General features: G+C 44.0%; 1 protein-coding gene across 2 annotated transcripts in view; it reads left to right on the top strand.

The window, feature by feature from the left end:
• The first annotated feature begins 1,068 nt into the window (after nt 1–1,068).
• Nucleotides 1,069–23,873, top strand: part of UNC5D (unc-5 netrin receptor D) — a 387,521-nt gene continuing 364,716 nt past the window's right edge. For both annotated transcript variants that reach the window (XM_048512818.1, XM_048512817.1), the window contains exon 1: nt 1,069–1,257. In XM_048512818.1, the coding sequence (XP_048368775.1) occupies nt 1,173–1,257 (85 nt within the window). In that variant the 5' untranslated portion in view covers nt 1,069–1,172. The remainder of the gene's footprint in view (nt 1,258–23,873) is intronic.

The raw sequence follows: 23,873 nt of genomic DNA, 5'->3' as shown, positions 1-23,873 counted from the left end.
GTAGTTTAGAGGCTACATGGCATTATGACAGCATGTGTAAGAAAGGCCAATGAGACAGTGTCAAAATATTATACATCTTGGGTAGAGAGGCCCCCTTGATTTTGAGGCCCTAGGCTTCAGCCTATAGGCAAATCTGGCACTATATGAATGTATTAATGTTGTAGGTTGTTTTGGTTGGTATCAGGGCGAAAAGCACGATACAAATCTCTAAAAGTGTGCGCCAAAATATACCTTCTTATCTCTGCAAAGCTCAAAATACAGTTCCTTATTCCAGAAAAGAAAATGAAGAAGCAGTGGGCAGCAGCCTGAAGGCGAATGCAATAAACTAAAAAGGGAGGAAGAGAGGGAGGAGGGAGGGAGGAGGGAAGGAAGGAAGGAAAGAAGAAAAGAAGGGAAAGGGGAGGGAGGGAGGGAATGAAGGAAGAAGAAAAGGAAGGAACGAGGGAAGAAAGAAGGAGGAAGGGAGGGAGGAAGGGAGGAAAGAAGGAAGGAAGGAGGAAAAGAGGGAGGAAAGAAATAAGAAAAGAAGGAAGGAGGGAGGAAGGAAGGAAGGAAGGAAGGAAGGAGAAGGAAGAAGGGAGAGGGGGAAGAAGGAAGGAAAGAAGACAAAAAGGAAGGAAGGAGGGAAGAAAGAAAAAGAAGGAAAGAAGGAAGGAATGTGGGAGGAAGAAAGAAAGAAAGGATGGAGGGAGAGAGAGAGAGAGAGAGAGAGGGAGGGAGGAAAAAGTTGGCACGAGCCGAGCTCCGGAATCCCCCTTCGACAGCAGCAGAGCCCGAGAATAAGCAGCGCCAGCGTTCAGCCACGGCAGCTGGTGAGAAACCCAGCGCAGCCGCGCAAGACGCCACGCGCAGCATCCCCGGCCTCACCGCGCAACAGCCGCGCTTCCCCACCGCGCCGAGGCCGGCTGGCTTCAGCTCCGCGCTGGCGCTCCGGCCGGCCCCTCCCGATTCGTCCCCTTCGGCCGCTGGCCCCGCCCAGCCCTCGCCTAATTGGCTGCCGGGGAGGCGGGGGTCTCCTTGGGATGCGGGCGCGCGGCGGCTGGCTTTAGTCTGGTGCCGGGCGGCGGGCGGGCGGACGGGCTGGCGGGGCCGGCTGGAGAGCGCGCGCCTGGTTGCGGTGCTCGGAGTTGGCCGCCGCCGCCGCTTCCCCCCCGGCTTGAGGGTCGCGCATCATGGGCGGTGGAGGTAGGAGGAGCCCCCTCTGGTTCGGGCTTTGGCTGCTGGCTGGAGCGCTCGGGAGGGCTGAAGCCCTGCGAGGTGAGTGGGCTCGAACCCGTGCGCGCCTAGCCGCAAGTTTGCCGCGGCCAGCCGGAGTCGTGGGCGCGCGTGCGGTCCACTGGTTGCGCCCCCGCGGAGGTGGCGAGCGGCTTTCCTTGGTGAGGGGGGAAGATGCGGCTGCAGCGCCGGCCAGATCCTTTCCACCCACCGCCGGTGCAAGGAAAAGCGAAGCGGATCCAGATGGCTCGGGCCGCCCCGTGGCTTGGCTGCTTAGCGGGCCTGCCGCTCCAGATGGGCGTCTCTAGGAGGCTGCTCTAGGAGGCTGCAGGGCATGGAGCAGCAACGTGGAAGCGGTGGAGTAATTTTCGTTCAGCGAGAGAGACAAGCTGGTGCCCAACGTGGTGTTCGAGCGGGCAGGGTGTGTGCTCGGGGGCTGCGCATCTTCCGCGGGCGCTACACACTCCCAACTTCGCTTCCTGGAGAATCGACCCCCTTCAGGCAACTGTGCCTTCGTTACTAGATCACAGACCATTTATGCCCCACTGCATCCATGTGCCAGTTACTTCTTCCAGGCAGCTGTGGCTTCATTATGGGACCACAGACCATTTTTGCCCCTGTGAATTTATGTGCCGGTTACTTCTGTCCCTGTGCCCTCCACCCCACCCCCCCGTTCAATCTGCACCTCCACAAAGCATTCCTGCTTGGAGAGAGAGCTTACCCCCATCTTCGGATGTGTGGCAGGTGCATTTGCCACAGCGTGGCTAGTAGCTGGATGTTGTGAGCCCCCTCCGTTGTCTGTAGTTAACGAGATATTGGCTAACCGATGGCTACATCCATCACTATCGCTTTGCTTTCCTGGGGTGTGTATGTGTAGAATTTGGTACTTTCGGAGCAATCTGTCTCCTAACAAAAAAGTGCTTGCCGCCTCCGAGCCTGTATGATGTGCATATAAATCTCCACACCTGAATCTGTAAGCTTTTGTGGAGCACTGAGACCTGTCTTCTCACCTATCAGCTTACCCGGGTCTGGGAAGGGTCCGGGGCACCCTTTACAACCTGTGAAACAAGACTTTGGCAGGCAGCCGAGCATGGTCTCGCTCCAACCTCACTGGTTCTTATTGCCCCCACCAGTAAAATAAAATCTGCCCGTTTGTCTGACTTGGGCAACAGGGGGCTTGGAGAAGACATGTGCATCAAAGGATCTGTTTTGTCTAATGCTGGTGGAGTTGTTAACACTGGGTGGGTGGGGGCTCGGACTGCAGCTTAGCTACATGAGAAGTGAACTTGCGAATAAGGAGCAGAAAGCACCCTCTTCCGCCATCTCCCCCCTTCCTGGGCTGTTTTGTGTGAGGCTTACGAGAAGCAGTGCCTTTTCAAATTTATTGCAAACCAGAACGTGTGCCAGGAGGATGGGAGGTTAAGGGGTTTGATCCTGTACCGCTCAGGAAGAATGTCTGACGGTGAATATATCAAGCTGGACCATTGCTGGCATCTGGAATCCATCTCCGCCCCGGTGCATAGCTACGCCGCCGTTCCTCCTCTCTGCCAGCTTTCAAAGCTTTTTAATTGCAGTTTACCACAGAGCCGGATGCTTTAGGTACCTGGCTGCCGTGGACTTGTTTTTAGACGTTACTGTGAGAGATGGGGGAGTATTTTTAGTCCCGTTGAAGACTCTTTTTCCTGTTTTTTTTCCCTTGATGCCACATAGTATGCAGCTATAGTTGTTGCTGAGCACTTAACCCCAGCTGCTGACCCACTGAGCTATAAGATTACAGTTTATGAAGTTGTCTTAAAGCCACCTTGAAGGGAAATAGCATTCTTGACAGCAAGGGGGGGGGGGTATTCTGAAGGAGGGGGGTGGCAAAGGAAATCATTTGAGAGTGTCAGCTTAATGCTGTTAAAGTTGCATGTGTAGATGGATTCTCTTCCACCCCCCCCCCACTGTTTAAAGGCAATTTAAAGTGAAGAACAGAACCTCAGAAGATGCTGATTTAATTGATTTCTTCCTGTATAGAAGGCTGTAACTCTGAAGTGCTACATGTGAAATGCCAGATTCTTTTGCATTGTGAAAAATATTCTTTCTGCGGAAGTTACAGTTAGATGAGAGGTTATAATACATTCTGTTCTAAAGCTTGGGGGAGCGGGCCGGGGGAGGGGGATTATTTGACTGGCTAACTGGAACAACATATTCTGAAGTTTTATTCCTTCGATGTAAGGAAGGAGTCACTCTGCCAGTCCTACCAGGAGCCTTCTCCCTACCCCCACTCGCCATCCGAGACAGCATCAGAGAAGGAGAGACAAGTGTGGCATTGTCTGAAACGGGCATCAGTGGCAGGTGCCCACCCAGCTAGCTTGTACTTTGCACACTGAAGCGAATTAATCCATTTTTAAAATCTTGGTTGCAGAATAGCAGCAAAACGATGGAGCCCTGTGTTCCTTTTCTGGTTTGAAGGTGTATCAGGAGTCGAAGTTATGCTGCAGCGATAAGCTAATGTTGTTGAGACCAATGATGATGTCTGTTAACGGTGTCCCAATTAGACAGAACCACAAGCTATAACTCAAAAAGGATTTGTGGGCGTACGTGGAGGATAGGGAAGCACGCCTGTCAGTTTAAAGCAGGTCAGAGGCTAAGGTAGTGTAGTTGATTTATTAAAACCTTGGATTGCTTTTCCTGAAACACATGAACTTTCCCAGTATCTTGCAGGCCATGTAGTAGGCCAATAAAGTGTTCTTCAGTACTGAGATAGTATTGCTTTGGTTGATGCTGATGTGTGCATAAGTAGGTCTCTAGTTATCATCGGTGTGTTCTGATCTGATTTTTACAATGGTGTGTTCTGATTTTTACATCGATGAACATATTTATGATTTTTTCTCAAGCAGCAGAAAGGATTGGCTATTTAAGGTCACCTCTCCTCTTTTTTACTCCAGTTTATTTTTTGTGTGATTCCCTTTTTATTTACTCTAATGCTTGCTGATATGTAATGCTGTTTCCCCACTTGGTTTTATCACAGCTTTTCTGTCTGAAACAAAGTAGTTTTTTTTAAAAAAAATTCCCTCATAATAGCGTGTTAATATTCTAAAAAACAAAGTGCATTTCCTCCAGGACATTTTGCATTCACATGCAAATTTATGTTGATTTAATCAATTAATATTCATATTAATCAACTAAGATTTATGTAGTTTGGGTTACAAGCCTGCTTATAAGTAACAACTGAAAGATGCGTTTCTGACCCTGCATCTAGCTTGAGGTCTCCTCTGTGCGGCTTCTGAATTATGATGATACACTCCACAAACTCATTCATTGGCGATTATGAGGATCTGCTAGGGTGGTCAGGTATTGCAGTACGCATACCATTTACTCTGTAAACTTAGATTTAATAATACCAGTGGCAGATACCTTAGTGTTTTTATGGCACCATTTGAAACATGCGCTGAAACTTCTGTGTGGCTCATTCATACAGAAGGCCTCTGAGGTGGGTCCCATTTTTATTCCTGGGCTATAGACAAAGATTGTACTGAGAGCTGAGATATTTTCGAGTCCTGTCCCATAATCCCGTGGATAGCCGAACTGTTGGGCCTGGATGATTGTGACGATAACCGTATTGTTATTAATAATGATCCGGGGTATGTTTGTTATTAATAGTGATGATGTTAATGTTATTGTAGTATTGATATTGTTAGTATTATTAATTATGTACCCAATTTGGCAATGTAGTGTGTTAGAGTTGGCTATGCCTGGGTGTGTGGTTTCTATCTTCTTAGCCAGGCAGCCTAATCCAGTGGTGGTGAACCTATGGCACGGGTGCCAGAGGTGGCACTCAGAGCCCTTTCTGTGGGCACACATGCACAGAGTTCATCATGTGGGGGGGCAGAAAATCACCCCCCCCACACACACACACATCTAGGCTAGCCTGGACACAATCCTTTACCTGGGAGTAAGCTCGGTTGCTGGCAATGGGGCTTGCTTCTGAGTAAACCCTCCTAGGGTCGTGATTCACCCATTCGAAGCGTTGCATGGTTGCTTCACCAAGCTTACTCACGAGTAACGTGCACCTCGGAGCCCACCGTTTTTTCTAAACTGAAACCTCAGTATTCAGGTTAAATTGCCGTGTTGGCACTTGGCGATAAATAAGTGGATTTTGGGTTGCAATTTGGGCACTCGGTCTCGAAAAGGTTTGCCATCACTGGCCTAATCCAAAGCGTTAGGCCACTAGGGTTGGCGCCAGTACCACACTGCCCTGCCGCCTCCAGAAGGCTTCCAGGGAATGCGAGGAAGCAGCTAAAGCAAACGAACCCCCCCACAGCCACCTGAAAGCTCTCCATAAGGCTAAACAGAGTCATATCATCCTTTCAGGTGGTGTAAATCCAAGGCACAAACTGCCACATTCCTGGCCCTTTAGCCTGGGTGGAAATTGACTAATGTCAGCTCCACCACTGAGAATGCCCTGTCTTCCCGCCCACATCCAATTGGACATCAGTGTTCCTCTGCAGTGGTGACCATTTCCAAGTTTTGCCATTATGGATTTGAGGGGTGCCCAGCTGCCGGCACCTTTGGCCTTTCCACTGGTGGGGGTGCCACTTAAACCAGCAGAGGGGGCAAATGTGCCGACATGACCCTGCGCTGCCTCAATTGGCCCATTCCTTCCTCTGGGATTGGGGCATTAATACATAAGAGTTTGACCCAGAGTGTGTTTCTAGAGTTATTGGGTGAATGAGTAGCCCGTGAGCTTGTTGCTTAGATAAGAGTTCTAGATGTGTGCATCACCACAACATTCCAGGGGTATGTGTTTTTAATCAATTTTTCCTCTTGAGATTGTCTACAACATTGGTTCTCAACCTGGGGGTTGGGACCCCTTTGGGGGTCGAATGACCCTTTCACAGGGGTCGCCTAAGACTCTCTGCATCAGTGTTCTCCATCTGTAAAATGGATAAATGTTAGGGTTGGAGGTCACCACAACATGAGGAATTGTATTAAAGGGTCATGGCATTAGGAAGGTGGAGAACCACTGGTCTACAACATGCAGAAAATTTTCTGTTGCTAGAATCTGTTGCTAGAATGACTATGACATTACCATATATGTGACTTTCTGACTTGTTTTCATTTCTTGTCAACTGTTGGACATACTGTAGCTGTGTATTCTGTTTCAGCAGATATAAGTGGAAGTCTTGTAGCACCTTAAAGACCAATTTGGTATTCTAGTGTGAGTTAGAGCCCAATTGTAGGTAGAGATCCATGAAAGTTTATGCTATTTAATGACTAACATTACTCCTGTTTTATATTATTTGTGACTAAGTGACCCACAGCATTGGACACCGGTAGTGCATTATGGGCATGATCTCTTCTTACATATGTAAACCTTCTTTGATATGAGTCTTGAGACATTGGGAGGTATCTGGCAAGATGAGATGGGCCACATTTGAAGAAGAAGAAGAGGAGGAGTTTGGATTTATACCCCACCTTTCTCTCCTGTAAGGAGACTCAAGGTGACTTACAAGCTTCTTTCCCTTCCTTTCCCCACAACAGACACTTTGAGAGGTAGGTGGGGCTGACAGAGTTCCAAAGAACTGTGACTTGCCCAAGGTCACCTAGCAGGAATATTGGCATGCGGAAACATGTCTGGTTCACCAGATAAGCCTCTGTCACTCAGTTGGAGGAGTGGGGAATCAGACCCAGTTCTCCAGATTAGAATCCACCTGCTCTTAACCACTACACCACGCTGGCTGTGGTGGAAAGGAAGGAGTGCTTACAGGCTTGGAATCATTTTGCTGTTGCTACCAGAAATGGAAGAAGTGTTAGTTACGGGGTGGATCTGTATACCACATTTTATCCTTCCCTTCCTCTAAGCACCTTAGCTTCATTAATGGATAGGAATTTGAGATTGGGTCTCCTGATCTTAATCCAGCACTCTAACCACTATGTCATGCTGACTGACAGCGTCATTGCTGCATCACCTTCCTTCTCTCTTCGTGGTTAGTAAAAGGAACAAATGACATGATGTCCCAATACATATTACTTACAAAATGTTGAATGGAATAAAGGGAAAGCAGGATGCAAAGTTTCTGTTTTCAGTGGTAACCTTGTATCCTACATGAACAGGAACACATTCCTAATCCAGCGGTTGTGGTGTAGATACCTTTTGTGTTTCTTTGTGTTTTTCTTCTGGAAAAGTTGCATGTTGCTGCTGGGTGAAAGCTGCAGGAGGGTTCATAGATCTTGTCTTACACACAGGCCAAGGTAGTCATTAATCTCCTTTTGAAAAGAACTTGCAAACTTTTCCAGCAAGATGGCTCCAGAGATGTTGCTTTGCTTTGCTGACCTATGGGATGCCGCTTCTTGTAAAAATCTAGCTCAGATATTTCATTACAATTCAGATTGTACTAGTGCCATTAATCAGTTGTATTCACAGCCCTACAGTACACATTTTAACAAAGAAAAGAGTAATAACTTTATAACAGGGGTCTGGGCAGGGACCTCTGTATTGCACAAAGGGTGGGTGTGAAGGAGAAGCATGTTCAGGCACTGTGGGTCATTTTGAAGAGATTGGAACTCTTTGGAGAGTGTGTTCCCTCTCTCAAATTCCTAGCTGATCTGTTGAGTCCATATCTGACTCCTAACCATATCTAACTTCAAAGCATTAACAGAAATATAAAAATTCTATTGTTGTAAGTAATGGTTCAAGGTCTCATCGCAGGCAGAGAACTTCATGCCCATTGATGCTGGTTCAAAACAACAGTCCATCTAGTCTAGAATCCTGTTTACAACAGTGGCCAGACAGATGCTCCTAGAATTCCCAGAAGCACAAAAACCAAAGCTTCCTTAGGCTGTTTGGCAATTAGTATTCAGTGCCTCTGAACATGCAGGTTCTATTAGTTGCCTTCTCCATATGTTCGTAAAAGCCATTTTCTGCTGTATCACTTGAACAGCAGATTCTGTTATAAGGAACCCCTGTGTACCATGGGAGGCTGCATCCTGACTCTACCAAAATGTGCTATCAGTGCATTCGTTCAAAAGAGAAGTTCAGGCAGCTGTGCCTTGCCAGTGTGCTGATCACATCTGTTTCCTTCCCTTGGTGCAGAACCCTTTCTCTGGGTCCAAACAGGGCAGTAGCTCAGGCTGTGTGCTAGCTGTCTTGAAGAGTAGCGATCTTCCATGGTCTCCCCTTTCAGGATTAATTTCCAAGAGACAAAACGTGGCTGCTAATGTAATAACTTTCGTGGTAAAACTGCAGCACACAAGCACAAGCAGTATGCTATCATACACTAAGATGGAAAATTACTTGTGGATCAAGGGTTCCCTGGAGGAAACATGAGGCTGCCTTTTTCTATATTTTTAGTTGTGCTTGCCAGAGAAATGTGGAGTTTTGAGCTTCAGAGTGGAATCTTAACACCAGAGGCTGCTGTTTCTGTTGCTTAGCATGCCATCTCTGCTTTTAAGGAAGCAGATGGCTGGATTCATTTATAGCAAACAAGACCTGATTTCATTTTCCATTTCTACTTGTAAAGGGCTGATGCTATTTTTTTTTTTAAAAAAACCAGCCACGTGAAAGTTCTCCATAGGATTAAATAGAGCTATGCCACCCTTTCAGGTGGTGTAGCTCAAGTGTTTACTGTATAGTATCACCAGAACTTTCCTAATATTATAGTCACCTGAAAAGAGACTATGTTTGTTAACGTGTATTACCTGTTGGCTTCTTAGAAGCAAATTAAATGTGAAGTCCCCTTGCAAGTTGTCCCAGCCTTGATGTGCATAGTCCCTTTTATTCCTGTCCCCTTGGTGGGCTCCATATTTATGCTTATCTCCACACATTGGGTCTAGTGTCTTGTAAAAGAAGAATGGCTTGGATGGGAGAGAACCCTGATTGGGGGAGAGGACCGGTGGGGAGGAAGAATCTGTCTATTTCTGTCTCATTCGTGTCCCTTGCTTACTCCAGGGAGCTCAAGGCAATTTACGTGGCTGGCCCTTCCTCAGTTTTGCCTTCTCAGCAACCCTGCAGGGTAGGCTAGTCTGAGAGGAAAGTGTCTGGCCCAAAACTACCTTGTGAGATGCTGAATGGAGATTTGAATGGAGGTTAAACACTTCTTCCCATTACTTTTCCATGGTTAATAGCCTCCTCTGGAGAATGGTTTAGAGGGAAATTCTGACCATTGGGCTGATGTTATATGTCTCAGGAATATGGTGTGATTTGATCCTCAGGCTATGTAACAGCTTGTGTGGATGCCACTGAAGAACTGGCAAGTTCCACACTGATGTATTGTTTGATGACAGTAGATTTGGAATTGGTTGAAGAATGGAGGATGCCTAAATTCTGTTTATGTTTATTCTTTGGTCATCTAATAATACCATATTTTTCACACTCCTGTTTGGCCATTGTATATACCATTGTAATCTGTCTCCCTCTGCTTTTCTGGGGTGAGCTGTCACCTTTGAAGAAGTCTGTTCTTGTGTCTGGCTAAAGGATATTGGCTTGGAAATAAGCTGTGTCTGTAGAATTCAATGGGATTATCATGTTTGATGCTGTCTGAGGTTGGTCTAGTTGCAAGCTGCAGTCCAGCAGTGTGGTACAGATACAGGAAAGGCTCAGAAATTTATTAAGACCTATGAAAACCCTTGTACCTGTCCAGATAACATTTTTAAAAAACTTGTGCAGTTGTCTTAGTTTCTTGAGCAGGAGAACCCAGAAGGCCTGAGTGGCATATCTAACAGGAATGTCCTTCGTGCTGAGGCCAATGAAAATTGCTTGTACCTGGCAGCTTCTTTCCATGGACTAGTTGTGCGTGGTATGTCCCACACAGCATGGTGTGTCTTCCACATTGCATAGAGACAAACCAGTGGCCCAATTTTGTGGTGAAGAGTCAGACTTGTTTCTTGAAAGGCCACAGCCAGAGTAATCTTAAGCAAAAAGCTGGGCTGGATTGTTATTTTTTTCCAAATTAGGGGACTAATTTCCATTGAAAACCAGTGAGAATAAGGGAATTATGCTCTAGTGTGTTGTTGCTTTCTTTTGGCTGCCTTAACTTGGCACCTAAACGACTGTTTCAAACATAGTGTGTTCCCACTGGGGTGTTTGCTTTGTTGCTGTATAAAACATAAATTTGCTGACTATTGCTTCAGGAGGAGAGAAAGCCATTTCAAAGGTTCTCATGACTGTGGGATGTCCAACTGACAATACCACTAAAAACACCCTGCAGTGCAAAAGGGTTTGCAAGCCAGCGAACCGGGTTTGCCAGAAATACCCGGGGTAATGATGCTGTAAGTGGCCAACAGGGTATCATCTCAGACCAGGTTAGCAAGGTTATGTTTCCATCTGCCTAGGGAAGATGGGCAGGCCGATAAGCTTGGTCATTGTGCAAAATAAGCCCCTTGACTTTGTCATGATGGAAATCAATTGGATGGGAACTAAAATCACTTGCAGAGTCCAGCTTGTAATGAGGAAGTTGTTGCAGGGGTGCTGTCTAAAGATGACTAGTTGCATATGCTCTGTCATCTGCTTGTTTGCACTAAAGCATTTGGAACTGTGAAGGAAGTATTGTGGTCTTCTGTTAACTGTGGTATTTTTTCATTTGCAGAACAATTAACTTATAAAATGTATTGCCATAGGATGATAGTGAAGGACATACTTTTAAAAGGGGTTAGATAAATTTGTGATTGAAAGGACCAGCAATGAAGGTTAACTACAATAGCAGTGGAACTTCACTGTTCAGAAGTGACAACCCTGTGGATATCAGTGTGAATGGGGCCAGCAAGGTTGACTTTGATCTCCATGTCCTGCTTATATGCCTTCCAGGGCCTTTTGGTTGGTTGCTGTGTAAAATAGGATTTCAGTTGAGCTTTGGATCTTTCAGGTGCTAGGCAAAACACACTTTATTAATCTACATTTTACAATGGAATTGTGTGCAGATGAGCTGCAAACAGTGGGAACTTCCATGGGGAATCTTCATGGAGAATCTGCTGCGGCGCACAAAATGGTGGGTGCAAGGGGCAAAAAGGTGGGGTGGGCAGGAGAAATAAAGTATTTCCTGCCTACTTTTGTTCACTCAGCAGGCAGGAAACATCTTCAATCCGGGTCGTTGGGGGGGGGGGGCAAAGATTGCTAGTTTAGCGATTTTTGAAAAACCTGGCTTAAGAGAAATAAAACCGACTGAAGTCATTTTTGGGAGGAGAGCCATGCGAAGTTCTTCCCCCAAATGCTTTTTATAATGTCCTCAGGATATTTATGCCGTGTGGAATCCGCCCATGTTTGAGTCTTTCATCTGGGTTATGCAATATATCTTGTCATGTGAAATCACAAGAGAAATAGGCTGAATCATGACAAAGGGAAAAAAAAAGTATCAAAGCATTTTATTTTTCCTTAGAAATGACAAGCTCTAAAGCTGGGAGAGGGGAGACTTTCCTTAAGAATATTTTTTATTGTTTTTACCCCTTATTTTTTTTAAAAAAAATCTGTTGCTGGAACTTGCAGTGTTATCAGTTTCTTTCAGCCTATTATCTTAGCGGGAGATTAAAGTCTCCAGAATTGTGCTTGACAAGAACGCTTGTGATACCCCACAAATCCACCAACACTCTAGTACTTATTGCTTCACAAGTCCTGGGGCATTTTTCGGGGGCAATCCATAAAACAGATCACAAACTCCTTCTGAACTGGAGAAAATGCAGGGTGCCTTTGTTCTTGGCTGCTCGTCAACATTAGTGGTTAATTTAATATTAAGAGTATGTAACAGTAGAGATCAGAACATTTGACAGTAGCTCAGACCACCCTCAGGTTGTTAGGCCTGATTGTAAACAGAACACTTCTGGCTGCCCAAGCAAAGCAAGTAGTTGTGCTTATAGTTGAGTCTGCCATCACAACTCGTACCTGACTTGGGGTACTCAGAACACAAGGTTGCTTTGCAAATGTAGCTATCTAGTTTAAATGCTAGTTTAAAGACATCACACAAATTTGAAACTTTACAAATAAGTGCTTTTGCCTTCTATATAATATAATAGTATTTTTAATAACTAAACATAAATATGCAAGTCTGGTATTTGATGTCAGATGATGTAATTTTTCCTGGAAAATTATCCAGTTTATTAGAAGGTGATATACTTTATTTAGGTATCATATTGCCAGCTTTTCTCTCAATAGGGATCCAAAGCAGCTTATAGAATGCATTTTTTTAATAAACAACAATCCAGCAAAATACAAAAGTATGCACAAACCACATCCTGAATTGAGTGTGCTTTATTTGACTTATATTTGTTAAACAAAATTTTTAAAAGTATGCTGTGTTAATTTTCTCTCCCAGTAACAACACACATTTCAATGGAACTATCTTGGTGAGGGAAAAAATTGTGTGGTTTAAATGTTCCATGAGATTCACAGTTTTAATAATTCTGGTAAAATAATATAACACATGCTTTTTTTCCCCTGTCAAGTCACAGCCTTCTTATAGTGACCCGAAGTACTTTTCAGTGCAAGAGATGCTCAGAAGGTGGTTTGCCATTGCCACCCTTCACACCACAACCCTGGTATTTCTTGGTCATTCCTCATCCAAATGTGGCTTAGCAATGTGGCTTAGCATCTGAGACTTGACCAGATCAGGCTAGCCTGAGCTATGGAGGCCAGAGCAGCACTATTGGCTGACACAGTAGTTCTGGCACAGCCAAACAACTGAGCATGGCACAATTTGACTGTCCGTCCCTCTGCTTCAATAGAATTCAGCCATGGAAGTAACGAGCGCACCACATCACCTGTGTTATTTGCTGCTGCAGTTGTCAGTCTAGTATGAAACTATCACCATGGTCATGTGGGAGGAGATAATGGAAGGCGAGAGCAAAGGGGAGGACCTCTGTGTCTTACCTATGGAATTATGGGTAGCAGATATTGTGGGGAAACAAAATGTTGGACTTGATGGCTGTTTGATTTGGTCCAGCAGGGTTGTTTGGTTTGTGCTACAATTCCTTCAGGAAACAGCTTCCAAAAGGTGACAGTTTTTGAAGGAGCCAGGACATTGGCCAACTGGTGAAGCTTTCCACAGTAAATGTGGCTTCTGAAACATGTGCAGAATGTATTTTGGTGACAAAGGAGCAATTTCAGCCAGCTTACAGAAAAGGGATTCCCACATTAGAGGGTTAGAATCAGGAATCATCAATTACTTCCATTGTCAACTTTAAGCTTTGATTACTGGTTGGTAGGGAAGTGGGAGGGATTGACAAGATACAGGGATGAAGCAAAGAATTTGTTTCAGATGCAAGACTTTTTCTCTCACCGGGCTGTTGGCAACCCTCCTTTATCTCCTTGAGGATAAAAATGTCACTGAAAAGACAACTCTGCATCTCTGGCTTTTGTACAGGTATGTGTTTGAATTCCTCAACCTCTGTTTATGCACTGGAGATGCTGTATCATGTGAAGATTCCCTAGAATTCTGAACATACCTAGACAAATTTTACTGCACTGTCGGGGCAGGCACATATTGACCACCGATGTGCTAGGATATTGTATAACAAAGCAAGCAATATTAACCACTTGCTGGAGTGTAATTCAATTCTGAATTAGGCGGCCATCTGCTTGCCATAAATCTGTCAGTGATGTATCAAACTGTATTTATTGCTTTACAGAAGCAATCAAATTAAAGGGCAGTCTCATGTTGGCAAGGCCAAGGAACTGTAAGAATTTGCATACTGTAGACACATACACCCTAATTTCGAGGATATGTTTATTTAAATACTACTATCCACAATTAATATGCTATGTGTGATAATACATGTTTGAAGCCTTCAGTTTGTGCAGTGTTATTAACTCAGTATCCAAGTATTCTGAGTCCTAATGCGGCTGTATGAAATTATTTTCAAATATGTTTTGTCATCTGAGAGGAAGGAAAATTAGGATGCATCTGCTAAAGTAACAGAGGGTACAGCAGTTTTCAGCTCTGTCTGGTACTGGGAATATTTACAATTTTGATTGCAGAAAGCTATAACATTTATATTTATAGATTTTATAAATATGCCAAATAGCATGGCTTTATGTACTAAGGAAGTTATAAATGATGCATTCTATGTTAGAGTAATAAAATAGGTTTACATTTTATAAGAAATAATTTTCCCATGGCTTCAAAATTTCCAGAACATTTAGATCAGGATTAGTGGACTACCCTGTAATTCCCAAAGCCAAAGTGATAGACTACATGAACAGGTTAATGAATGGTGTCAGTCACCAGAGAATGAGGGGTTACTGGTGAAAATCTGATGATTCCTGCAAAACTACAATTCATGAAATTCCGTGGATCTGTTACAGCCATAGACCATTTTTCAGTGTTGAGAGATCCTATATTAAAATACCATCTTCTGGTCAGAAGTTTTTAATAGGAGTGTTATAGAAGATGGGTCACCACTCAGTTGTTGAGTTGTTGATCATACATTCAGTCTATGTCATATTTTGTTTAAAGGTTTTGGGATAGCAGGTGTTGGAGAAATATTTCTGGAGCATTGTTAATCAGAGCATAATGCATGGATTTGACTCTTGATTCAAGCACCTTTGTATTGTACACTTTTCAATCTTGAACATTTTAATGGCTTTCTTTCTCTGAGTTTCCATTCCTACAGTTCTACTTATAATTTTTGCACAATTTTAATAAGTTCTGTTTGGCTGCAGGCTTGTAAATGCCTGCTCACATTACTACTCCACAATTTTACTAGTCCCTCTGTCCACATAATAAGCATCAGTCTCTTGTCACAGAATATTTGAAAGAAAGAAAACACAGACCAAAACCAGTATTCTCCCCCCTTCACCCATCTGTCCCACCTGTTGTGTTCTTCCCAATGGAGCATCTTTGTAGTGCAGTCCTTTAGAGAGTGAGTCCAGTCCTGGCTTCAGAAAGTCTGTATAGAATCACTCTAATGACTATCAGGTACAACTAAATTGGGATCATGACTTTCATAGTTTACTAACAAATCAAGCCACTGGGTTGGGGGCAGCCAGCTTTAGACAGTTCTCAGAGTTTACACAGGGCTCAGTGTTTATATAATTCCTGTTGTGAACATAGCCCCCATCTCACCTGGCTTTTGTCTAGATACGTTTCATGATCCGTGCCCTTTTGGTAGTAAAAGCCTACATACAAGCCATTTTGTATTCTTTCCATCCAAAAATCAGTGGGATCCAGTCTGCTGTTTTGTTTGCCAGTTTGGTGTTTTCTGGGGAGGGAGTAGAATTGCAAACTATCAGACTATCCTTTCTTTTTAGGGTTAAAAAGTCTTTTGTTGATTGCCTTTTCTTTTTGTTCTGAAGGCTGATTTCATTGTAGTAGAACACTGTTGTGTTCTTCAGATTTGCACTTCGATTTATATCAATGCATCTTTTATTACTTTTATTCAGTGAGCCTTAGGTGATTGTTATTCTTGTTATTAGCTTCTATAAGCATTGTAGATGCACAAATAGTATGCTAGATATTCTTTCTAGCTTGGATCCATATTTTCACCCATACAAAAAGGTGATGTTAACAGATAATGCACTCCAGGTCTTAACTGCAGGATGCAGTGAAGCAGATGAGAGACTTTTGGCCTGTTCTGGTGTTAGAGAGGGGAGCCTGAGGCTTTCATCAGGCAGAAAGGATGCAGGAAACAGAATTCCAGCTGAGCAGGGATTAGTCTAGAGCTTTGGAGTAAATTGCCATAGGCTAGTGATGTTGTATAGACAGCAGGAGAGTTAGGCAGGTTGAAGTGTTCTAGCAAGTCCCGGGGTGAACCACCCTATTGAAGAATATATAGATGTTCTCCCTGCAGAAGTTCTAAGAATGTGCAGAGGAGGAGATTCATAATCTATGCCCAGTCATGGGAGGGCAAATTTTTCAGATAGGTGTGCTAAAAACTACGACATTGAAATATAATTTACTTAAAGTTGTAATATGTTGGCAGTGACTCATTTGAAGTTACTTCCACCCTACCTCTTTCTACAGGACAAGTCCAGAAAAAATTGGAGAATTTAGAAGAAGGGTTTGGATTTATATTTCTTGGTTCTCTTATCTACTAACCCTTAATAGGAGAAGAAAGGAATGAAGCCTGGGACCTTCTGCATCCAAACATAGAAGAGTTTGGATTTATACCCTCCCCCAATTCTCTCTTGTAAGGAGAATCAAGGCAGCTTACAAACTCCTTTCCCTTCCTCTCTACACAACAGATACCCTGTGAGTTAGGTGGGGCTGAGAGAGTTCTGAGAGAACTGTGAGTAGTCCAAGGTCACCCAACAGGCTTCATGTGTAGGGTTGGGTGGAAACAAATCCAGTTCACCAGATAGGAGTCTGCTGCTCATGTGAAGGAGTGGGGAATCAAACCCGGTTCTCCAGATTAGGGGTCAGCACTCTCAACCACTACACCAAGTCTCTGTCACATATGTGTTAACTGTTTTGGATTGTTGCAGAAAACAGTGGGAACTTGTTGCATCAGAAAGGCTAAAAAGACCTTATCACAACATAAGCTTTTGTGGTTTCTGCCTGTAGATGCCAACTTCTGAGATCTAGAAGCATAGACTACTCCTTCCAAAGCTGGCATTTCCTCCAGGGCAACTGATCTCTGTAGTCTGGAGATGTGTTCCAGTTCTGGGGAAATTGCAGATCCCACCTTAAGGTCCCACCTTTTCACATCTCTGGAAAAGCTGGGGCATTTCAACTATAACAATTACATGACTTGATTTGCAAAACTAGATCAACCGTGAATCATCTCTACATTTTTCATGATCATATTTGAATTTTGCATGATGACATTTCATCTGCATACAACTTGTGTTTCATGGCGTGACCACCCCCATGATCTTACCTATAAATGTTTACCTAATGTGGACTTACTGCATCTATCTGAAGTGGACACAAGTTTAAGAAAGCTTTTACTCTGTCGTCAAGTTGCGGGGACTGAACTGTTTCATCAGATCTGGGTAAGCAGTAATCAATCATTCCTGCAATCTCTTATCTGGTGCTGTTTGGTACCATCCCCACAGATAAAAAACGTCTAGAGATTTAAGATAAGGAACTATCAGCCAGAACAATACAGGAACATCTCATTTGAAAGCAATATGCAAGATCACCATTACTGTCCAGGTGGCATGCAAGAATCTGAGAGCGTATCCGGGTGGATAAAAATCTTGCGTCAGATTCACTGAGCAGAAGAACAAACGAAGGTGGATTTGAAAAACTGCACCCCCAATTCTGTCTGGTCTTTATGGCAAATTATTCCCAAATCATTCCACAGTCACTGGATCATAGAAACATCCTTACATTGTGGCAGCATCCAAACAGCAGTACTCTCTTGTGCACACTCATTGTTCTTCTTTTATTTTAATATGCCTGTTATCTTAGTGGATTGTTCTCATTAATATAATGTTTTGTAGAACACGAATTAATTTAAAAAATTGGGCTGGATAGATTTGGAGCTCTGCACTAAATTGCCTGAGGCTACTGATGGTAGCAGCAGTGGCGTAGTGGCTAAGAGCAGGTGCACTCTGATCTGGAGGAACCGGGTTTGATTCCCAGCTCTGCCGCTTGAGTTGTGGAGGCTTATCTGGGGAATGCAGATTAGCCTGTACACTCCCACACACGCCAGCTGGGTGACTTTGGGCTAGTCACAGCTTTTTGGAGCTCTCTCAGCCCCACCCACCTCACAGGGTGTTTGTTGTGAGGGGGGAAGGGCAAGGAGATTGTAAGCCCCTTTGAGTCTCCTACAGGAGAGAAAGGGGGATATAAATCCAAACTCCTCCTCCTCCTCCTCCTCCTCCTCCTCCTCCTCCTCCTTCTTCTAGCAGGGGAGTCCATTTGGTGCATTATGTAATAACCCATAGAAAATGAATTCACCATCTGTGGGGCAGACTCGACGGCCATCAACCCAACCATTCCTTGACATGCTGTGATAGAGTCCCTGCTCCAAAGGAACTTGCATGCTAAAATAACAGTGGGGAGAGGGAGGGAGAGAAGAAGGTCTGTGTGAGAAAGCATGAACAACTGCAAAAACACAGTTAGTTACACACCCCATTGTGGGCTCAGGCTGGCTTACAGCATTTTTTTGGAAAGGTATCTGTCTCTGTTTCCAAAAGGATTTAAGTGCTCTTTGGGTGGCTTAAAAAGACAAAGGAGGGCAGCAAAAAAAAATCCCTTCTTTCTGCTGTCTGGTGTTTTCTTGTTGCTGCTATTTTCCTTACCCTGAGATAAAATGCTCTCGCATCATGCACTTTGTCCTCTGTCTGTTCACCTCCTCTTTTCAATTCTTAGGGTAGAAATGCACAATAGAATGGAAAGTAAAAACAACTGGTTTGCATAGTTGTAGGTCTTTGCCCCACCCCACCTGGTACTGTGAACATGACATGCACGTTTCCTGATAGGGCATGGCAAGTATTTGCAGCCATTCTTATTGTATGTTTCTTTTCCACTTAATTCTGAGGATGCCGTTAATGTTCTGAACCGCTGCTTGGCATCACTTATGGGCTGGATGAGGGCGAACAAGCTGAATCCTGACAAGACAGAGGTTCTCTGTGTTAGTAGAAATGCAGACTGGGGACTTCAGATCTCCCTTTTCTTAGATAGATTTGCAGCTTGGGAGGCTTCTTGACACAGCAGTCACCTTAAAACAGGTAGCTGATTGATTAACAGCTTTATTCAAAGGGGGGCGAGTGAATCTGTCACTGGATTTGCCCTCTCTGGCTGGACGCAGCAGTGCAAACCACACTGGTGCTCCTGCACCCCCACAGTCTATGCTGGCACTGTGGGGGCTTTCCCTAGGTGTGGCTGGAGGTAGAGCCGACATTAGTTGTCTTTCACCCTTGCTTTGTCACCAGAAACTCTGGTGCCTGGCCTTACACCACCTTTTTGGGGAGTCCTATGGAGGAGTTTCTGGAGTTGAGAGATTGTGTTTTTGCCTTTTTGGCTCCCTGTGCCACTGGGAATCCCTCCTGAGAACAGCAGGGTGGCTTGGTTTTGGCACCATGGACAGGTACTCAGCCTTTTGGATGGGGCTGCTCAAGTGCATTTGCTCTGCTTTGTCAGCCTGTTCCTGGTTCTGACATATCTAGCCATAGTGACCCATGCCTTAGTTTTATTGGCAGTTCCAATTGACATTTTTAAGTTGCTGGTTTTTCATTGGGTTATTATTGCTTTTGTTTTGGTTTCTCTTTTTTTTAAATAGCGTTTTATTTATATTGTAAACTGCCTTGGGTTTTGCAAGGGAGAAAGGTGGCTAATAAATGTCTTCAATAAGGTTAGCTCATGACATGCTGAACACATGAAGCTGTGTTATACTGAACTGGTTCAACAAGGTCAGTAAAGCTTTCCAGGGTCTTTTGAGTTACCTGCTTCCTGATCTTGTTAACTAAAGATTCTGGGGTTGATCTAGGGCAGAGGTCTGCAACCTGCAGCTCTCCAGATGTTCATGGACTACAAATCCCATCAGTCCCTGCCAGCATGGCCAATTGGGGCTGATGGGAATTGTAGTCCATGAACATCTGGAGAGCTGCAGGTTGCAGACCCCTGATCTAGGGACATGATGCATGCCAAGTAGGTTCTTGACCCCTGAGCTACACCCCCCTTCCCAGTTGGCGAGTTGCCTGCAGCAAAGTTGACATTGGTTGTGCTCATGGATAAACATGGCGGGGAGCAGTACAGTCTTGCCTTTGTAGCAGACATTGGCATCCATTCTAATGTTTATTGTTCCCTCTGCAAGTTCAGTTTCACCCATGACCTTTGGGGGCAGACTTTAATGTTGTCAAATTTAGCAGATGCTTCTGTTGTTCATCATCCTAATAACCAGGATCTCAGTGTAGCATAGACTGTAATAGAGTACGCAAGTCTTATCTTGTGTCAAATGTGCCAACCAAATAAAAAATGAATGGAAAGAATTTAATCTGTCAGCATCAATGAATCTAAGAGGATTATCATTCCATTACTGCTAATAGATTTTTTCCAAAGATAACTTTGTGACGTGCCCGGCCTCTTTCTATAAGGATTGTTACAGATCTGATTTATATTTATAATTTAAATAGTCCTGCTCCAGCTCAGGCTGGTTAATAGACTACCTTTCTTGTCCATTCCTTTCTTTTAGTGTTAAGAGAAATAGCCTTGGGTTTAGTGTTCCAAGGGAGTGCCACATCTATTGCTGGAACAACAGAGAGCTAATGTGAAATCTGTGTAGTGATTTAAATAGCTGTGGTTTCCTTCTGCTGGAAATTTTGCTGCCTGCCCCCTACCCCACTGGGTAATGTTTTCAGCATTACTTCGATAAGGGAAAATTTGCAAACTGGAACAAAAGAAACCTTGTTTGTTATTTGTGTACAATGAATACTTTTTTACTGGGGTTTTTTTGTATTTGTGGTAAAATATTGCAAAGTTTTAATTTTTAAAAAAAGTTTTCCTCTGGTTTTAGCATTTATGCATAATTTGTGGAGAAGGGGCTGCAACCAAACTTGGCTCCTTATGCACCTTTAGCTCCTGGTTGAATGGTTGAAAACGTGCTTGTTTCACACACATTACAATTTCAGGGGTAATGTCACTTAGGAAAAGTCAAAGCTAGCAGGAAAAGAGGAAGACCCAACTTTAGATGGATTGACACTACAAAGGAAGCCTTGGACCTCAGTTTGCGTGATCTGAGCAAGGCTTTTAATGATAAGACATTTTGGAGAAAATTGATGCAGAGGAAATTGATGCGCGTGTGCGTGCACACACACACACACAGTTAGCATTTATACAGCACTGTGAGCATCAAGTGTTCCATATGCATACACTGTATTTATTTTATATTTTTCTTTGACTGTTTTCCATTGTATTAACTCATAAGCCAGAGCAAATAACACAGTACCATCTTGATGAGAGCACAGGGCCAGTGAAGTGTAATGGCTGGTGTGTTGGACTGAGGCCATGTTCAAATACAATCTTGGGTCATTTTTTTGTCAGCTACTGTGGGGATGATATTGTGGAGGGAGAGCCATGTATGCTGCTCTGAGTTCCTTGGAAGTAGTGCAGGACGGACACTGAGGGTTAGATAGAAATCAGCTTACAGCAATTTTAAGTACAAACTTAAATATAACTTTCTTGTCCTGTTCCCAAAATTGTTCCCTGTTGCTATAGTCCATTCCTGGCAGCCAGGCAAGGAGGAGTCCGGATTGAAAAACTCACAACTCGGTTAGGTTAGATGATATTATTCTGTGTTTCAGATGGAGGAATGTTTTAAGGTGGGACTGTAAAAGTGGGGAAAGGCTTTAACTTGGGACTGTATGGAGGGTTGTTGATTTGGATCAGGGCTACAGCATGAACCTCACAGTGCTGTTTGCCTCATTTCAATCAGTTTCCTAGAACTGTTATTTTCTTTGCTGGGGAAAGTATGCATTCAGTAGTGGAAACAGCAGCTTCGATGGGCTGTTTGAGATACAATGTAGTCAGCTATGGTCCCAATCTACGTCTGGGGGATGTTATTTAACTATGGGATCCATTGGGTCTCTCTGGGTTTTACCCTAAGGTACATACCAACCAAAACACTTAGGGATGGACAGGCATCTGGATCCTGCTCAGAACGCCCCTGAATACCAACAGCTGTCTCTAAAGGTGAGGCTGGATCAACTAAAGCAGTGGTGGCGAACCTATGGCACGGGTGCCAGAGGTGGCACTCAGAGACCTTTCTGTGGGCACATGTGCACAGAGTTCATCGTGAGGGGGGGCGGGAAATCACCCCCCCCCACACACACACACATATCTAGGCTAGCCTGAGCACGATTCTTTACCTGGGAGTAAGCTCGGTTGCTGGCAATGGGGCTTGCTTCTGAGTAAACCCTCCTAAGGTCGTGATTCACCCATTCAAAGCGTTGCACAGTTTCTTCATCAAGCTTACTCCCAAGTAACGTGCGCCAACCGTTTTTGCTAAACTAAAACCTCAGTACTCAGGTTAAATTGCCGTGCTGGCACTTTGCGATAAATAAGTGGGTTTTGGGTTGCAATTTGGGCACTCGGTCTCGAAAAGGTTCGCCATCACTGAACTAAAGATTCCTTAGCCATTGTGAGATGAGGAATGTGCTATGAATAAGAAAAGTAGCATAGTAGATGAGAATCTTGTATGTGAAGGGAATTGGTTACCTTTTCCAAGTGAACAACTTTTGTAGCCATGGACTGATTTTTTTGTGTGTGTGAGTGTGTGCTGTGTTTTGAAATTCTGGAGTGCTCTTTAGCTTTTTTACCCTTTGAAAATATGAAAGTGCTCAAGAGCTTTCATAGTTCCAAAGAGCAGTCGCGACTTCGGCAAAAGAGAAGAGTGTGGAAAAACAGACAGCTCTACCTTCTTACTATTTTTTTCTTGCCCCCTTTCTGCAAGCGCTTTTGTAAATCTGTAGACCATAAATATTCTGCAGCTGCTTTCTGGGTTGGGGAGGAGTGCAATAGCCACTGGGAGAGGTGAGCGCTTCCTTCTGAAGGCCAAACTTAATTTTTCCTCTGAAAATGTGATCTGAACTCTGTCGAGCACTTTTCCAATGGCTTTTGCCTCCCAAAAGCTCACTTGAAGTTATAAATAAATGCACAAAGCTGCCTTCAGAAGACTGCCACTATCCTCTTTGGCAGCAATTTGCCAACCTATAACACCCTTGAATGAAATCACAGCTATCAGTAACTCGGCTGAGCTATTCCAAAGCGATTTTTTTTGTCTCCCGAGTGTTGCTTATCATTAGTCTCCTCAATTCCACCAAGGGGAAAGGTGCGCCTGTTCTGAGGGAAATAAATAGCTCGGCTTCTGCCATGTATGCTCTGCTGGTCTTGTGTTGCATTGGGAAAGCACTTGGGCGATTTCCAATATTCTGTCAGTCGCATATATTGGCAAGGCCTTGGTAGCTAGCCATTATTGGTGGTTGCCTCTGCACTACCCCTGCTTCTCTGCCATATCCCAAGTACTTGAGGGGAATGCTTTTGTGTCTGTTATGCTGTGCTTTGGAAGCACTCAAAAGTCTTTATTTAGAATGTATATGAACTACCTTCCCACCAAATGGGTGAGAAGGTAGCTAATAAAATAATTTAACTGTAAACATTACCAAACTTCTGAAGTGAACCTCTGCTGAACATGGTGGCCTATACATGCTGTTTCCTATTCTAGTCTAGTTCAAAGATCTTTTAACAATGTGAGAGTATGTCTCAGAAGTTGGAATGCAGTGACTCTCCATACAGTTCTCATGGACCAATGGGAGAAGAGGAACCAAAGAAAATGCTGGCTAGTTAGATAGATGTTACTCGGTTCAGCCAATTGTGATAAGTGTTTTCGTCTGGTCTTTCAGATAAAGATGTGGGATATTGGAGTGCCAGATATTTGCATATGTGAATGAAGACATGAGAGAGGGAGAGAGAGAGAGAGATAGATAGATTTGAGGGGCCTGAAATATTCCTGGGAACCTTACTTTAATGTTTGCAATCCATTTTATTGTTTCCTTATGCTTTGGTGCCAAAAGTCATTTTCTGGATTATAAAACTAGTCAGGGATCACATAGTCAGCATAATGCCATCACAAAGCTAGTCAGATTTGGCTATGGATGATTCAACAAAGAGCAAATGAAGGCTTCAGTCAGAATGGCAGGGTCTAGAAGTGATCCTGTTACTGAGACAGCCATGCCAGCTTGTCATAGTTGAGTATTGCAGTAGAGTGGTGAACAATGGAGTTTTGCCCCACTTACCTAATGCCAA

This window comes from Sphaerodactylus townsendi, linkage group LG12 (assembly GCF_021028975.2).
Source record: "Sphaerodactylus townsendi isolate TG3544 linkage group LG12, MPM_Stown_v2.3, whole genome shotgun sequence".
Classification (NCBI taxonomy): Eukaryota; Metazoa; Chordata; class Lepidosauria; order Squamata; family Sphaerodactylidae; genus Sphaerodactylus; species Sphaerodactylus townsendi.
Note: the sequence above shows the minus strand (reverse complement) of the source record. Positions and strands in the feature narration are given on the sequence as shown.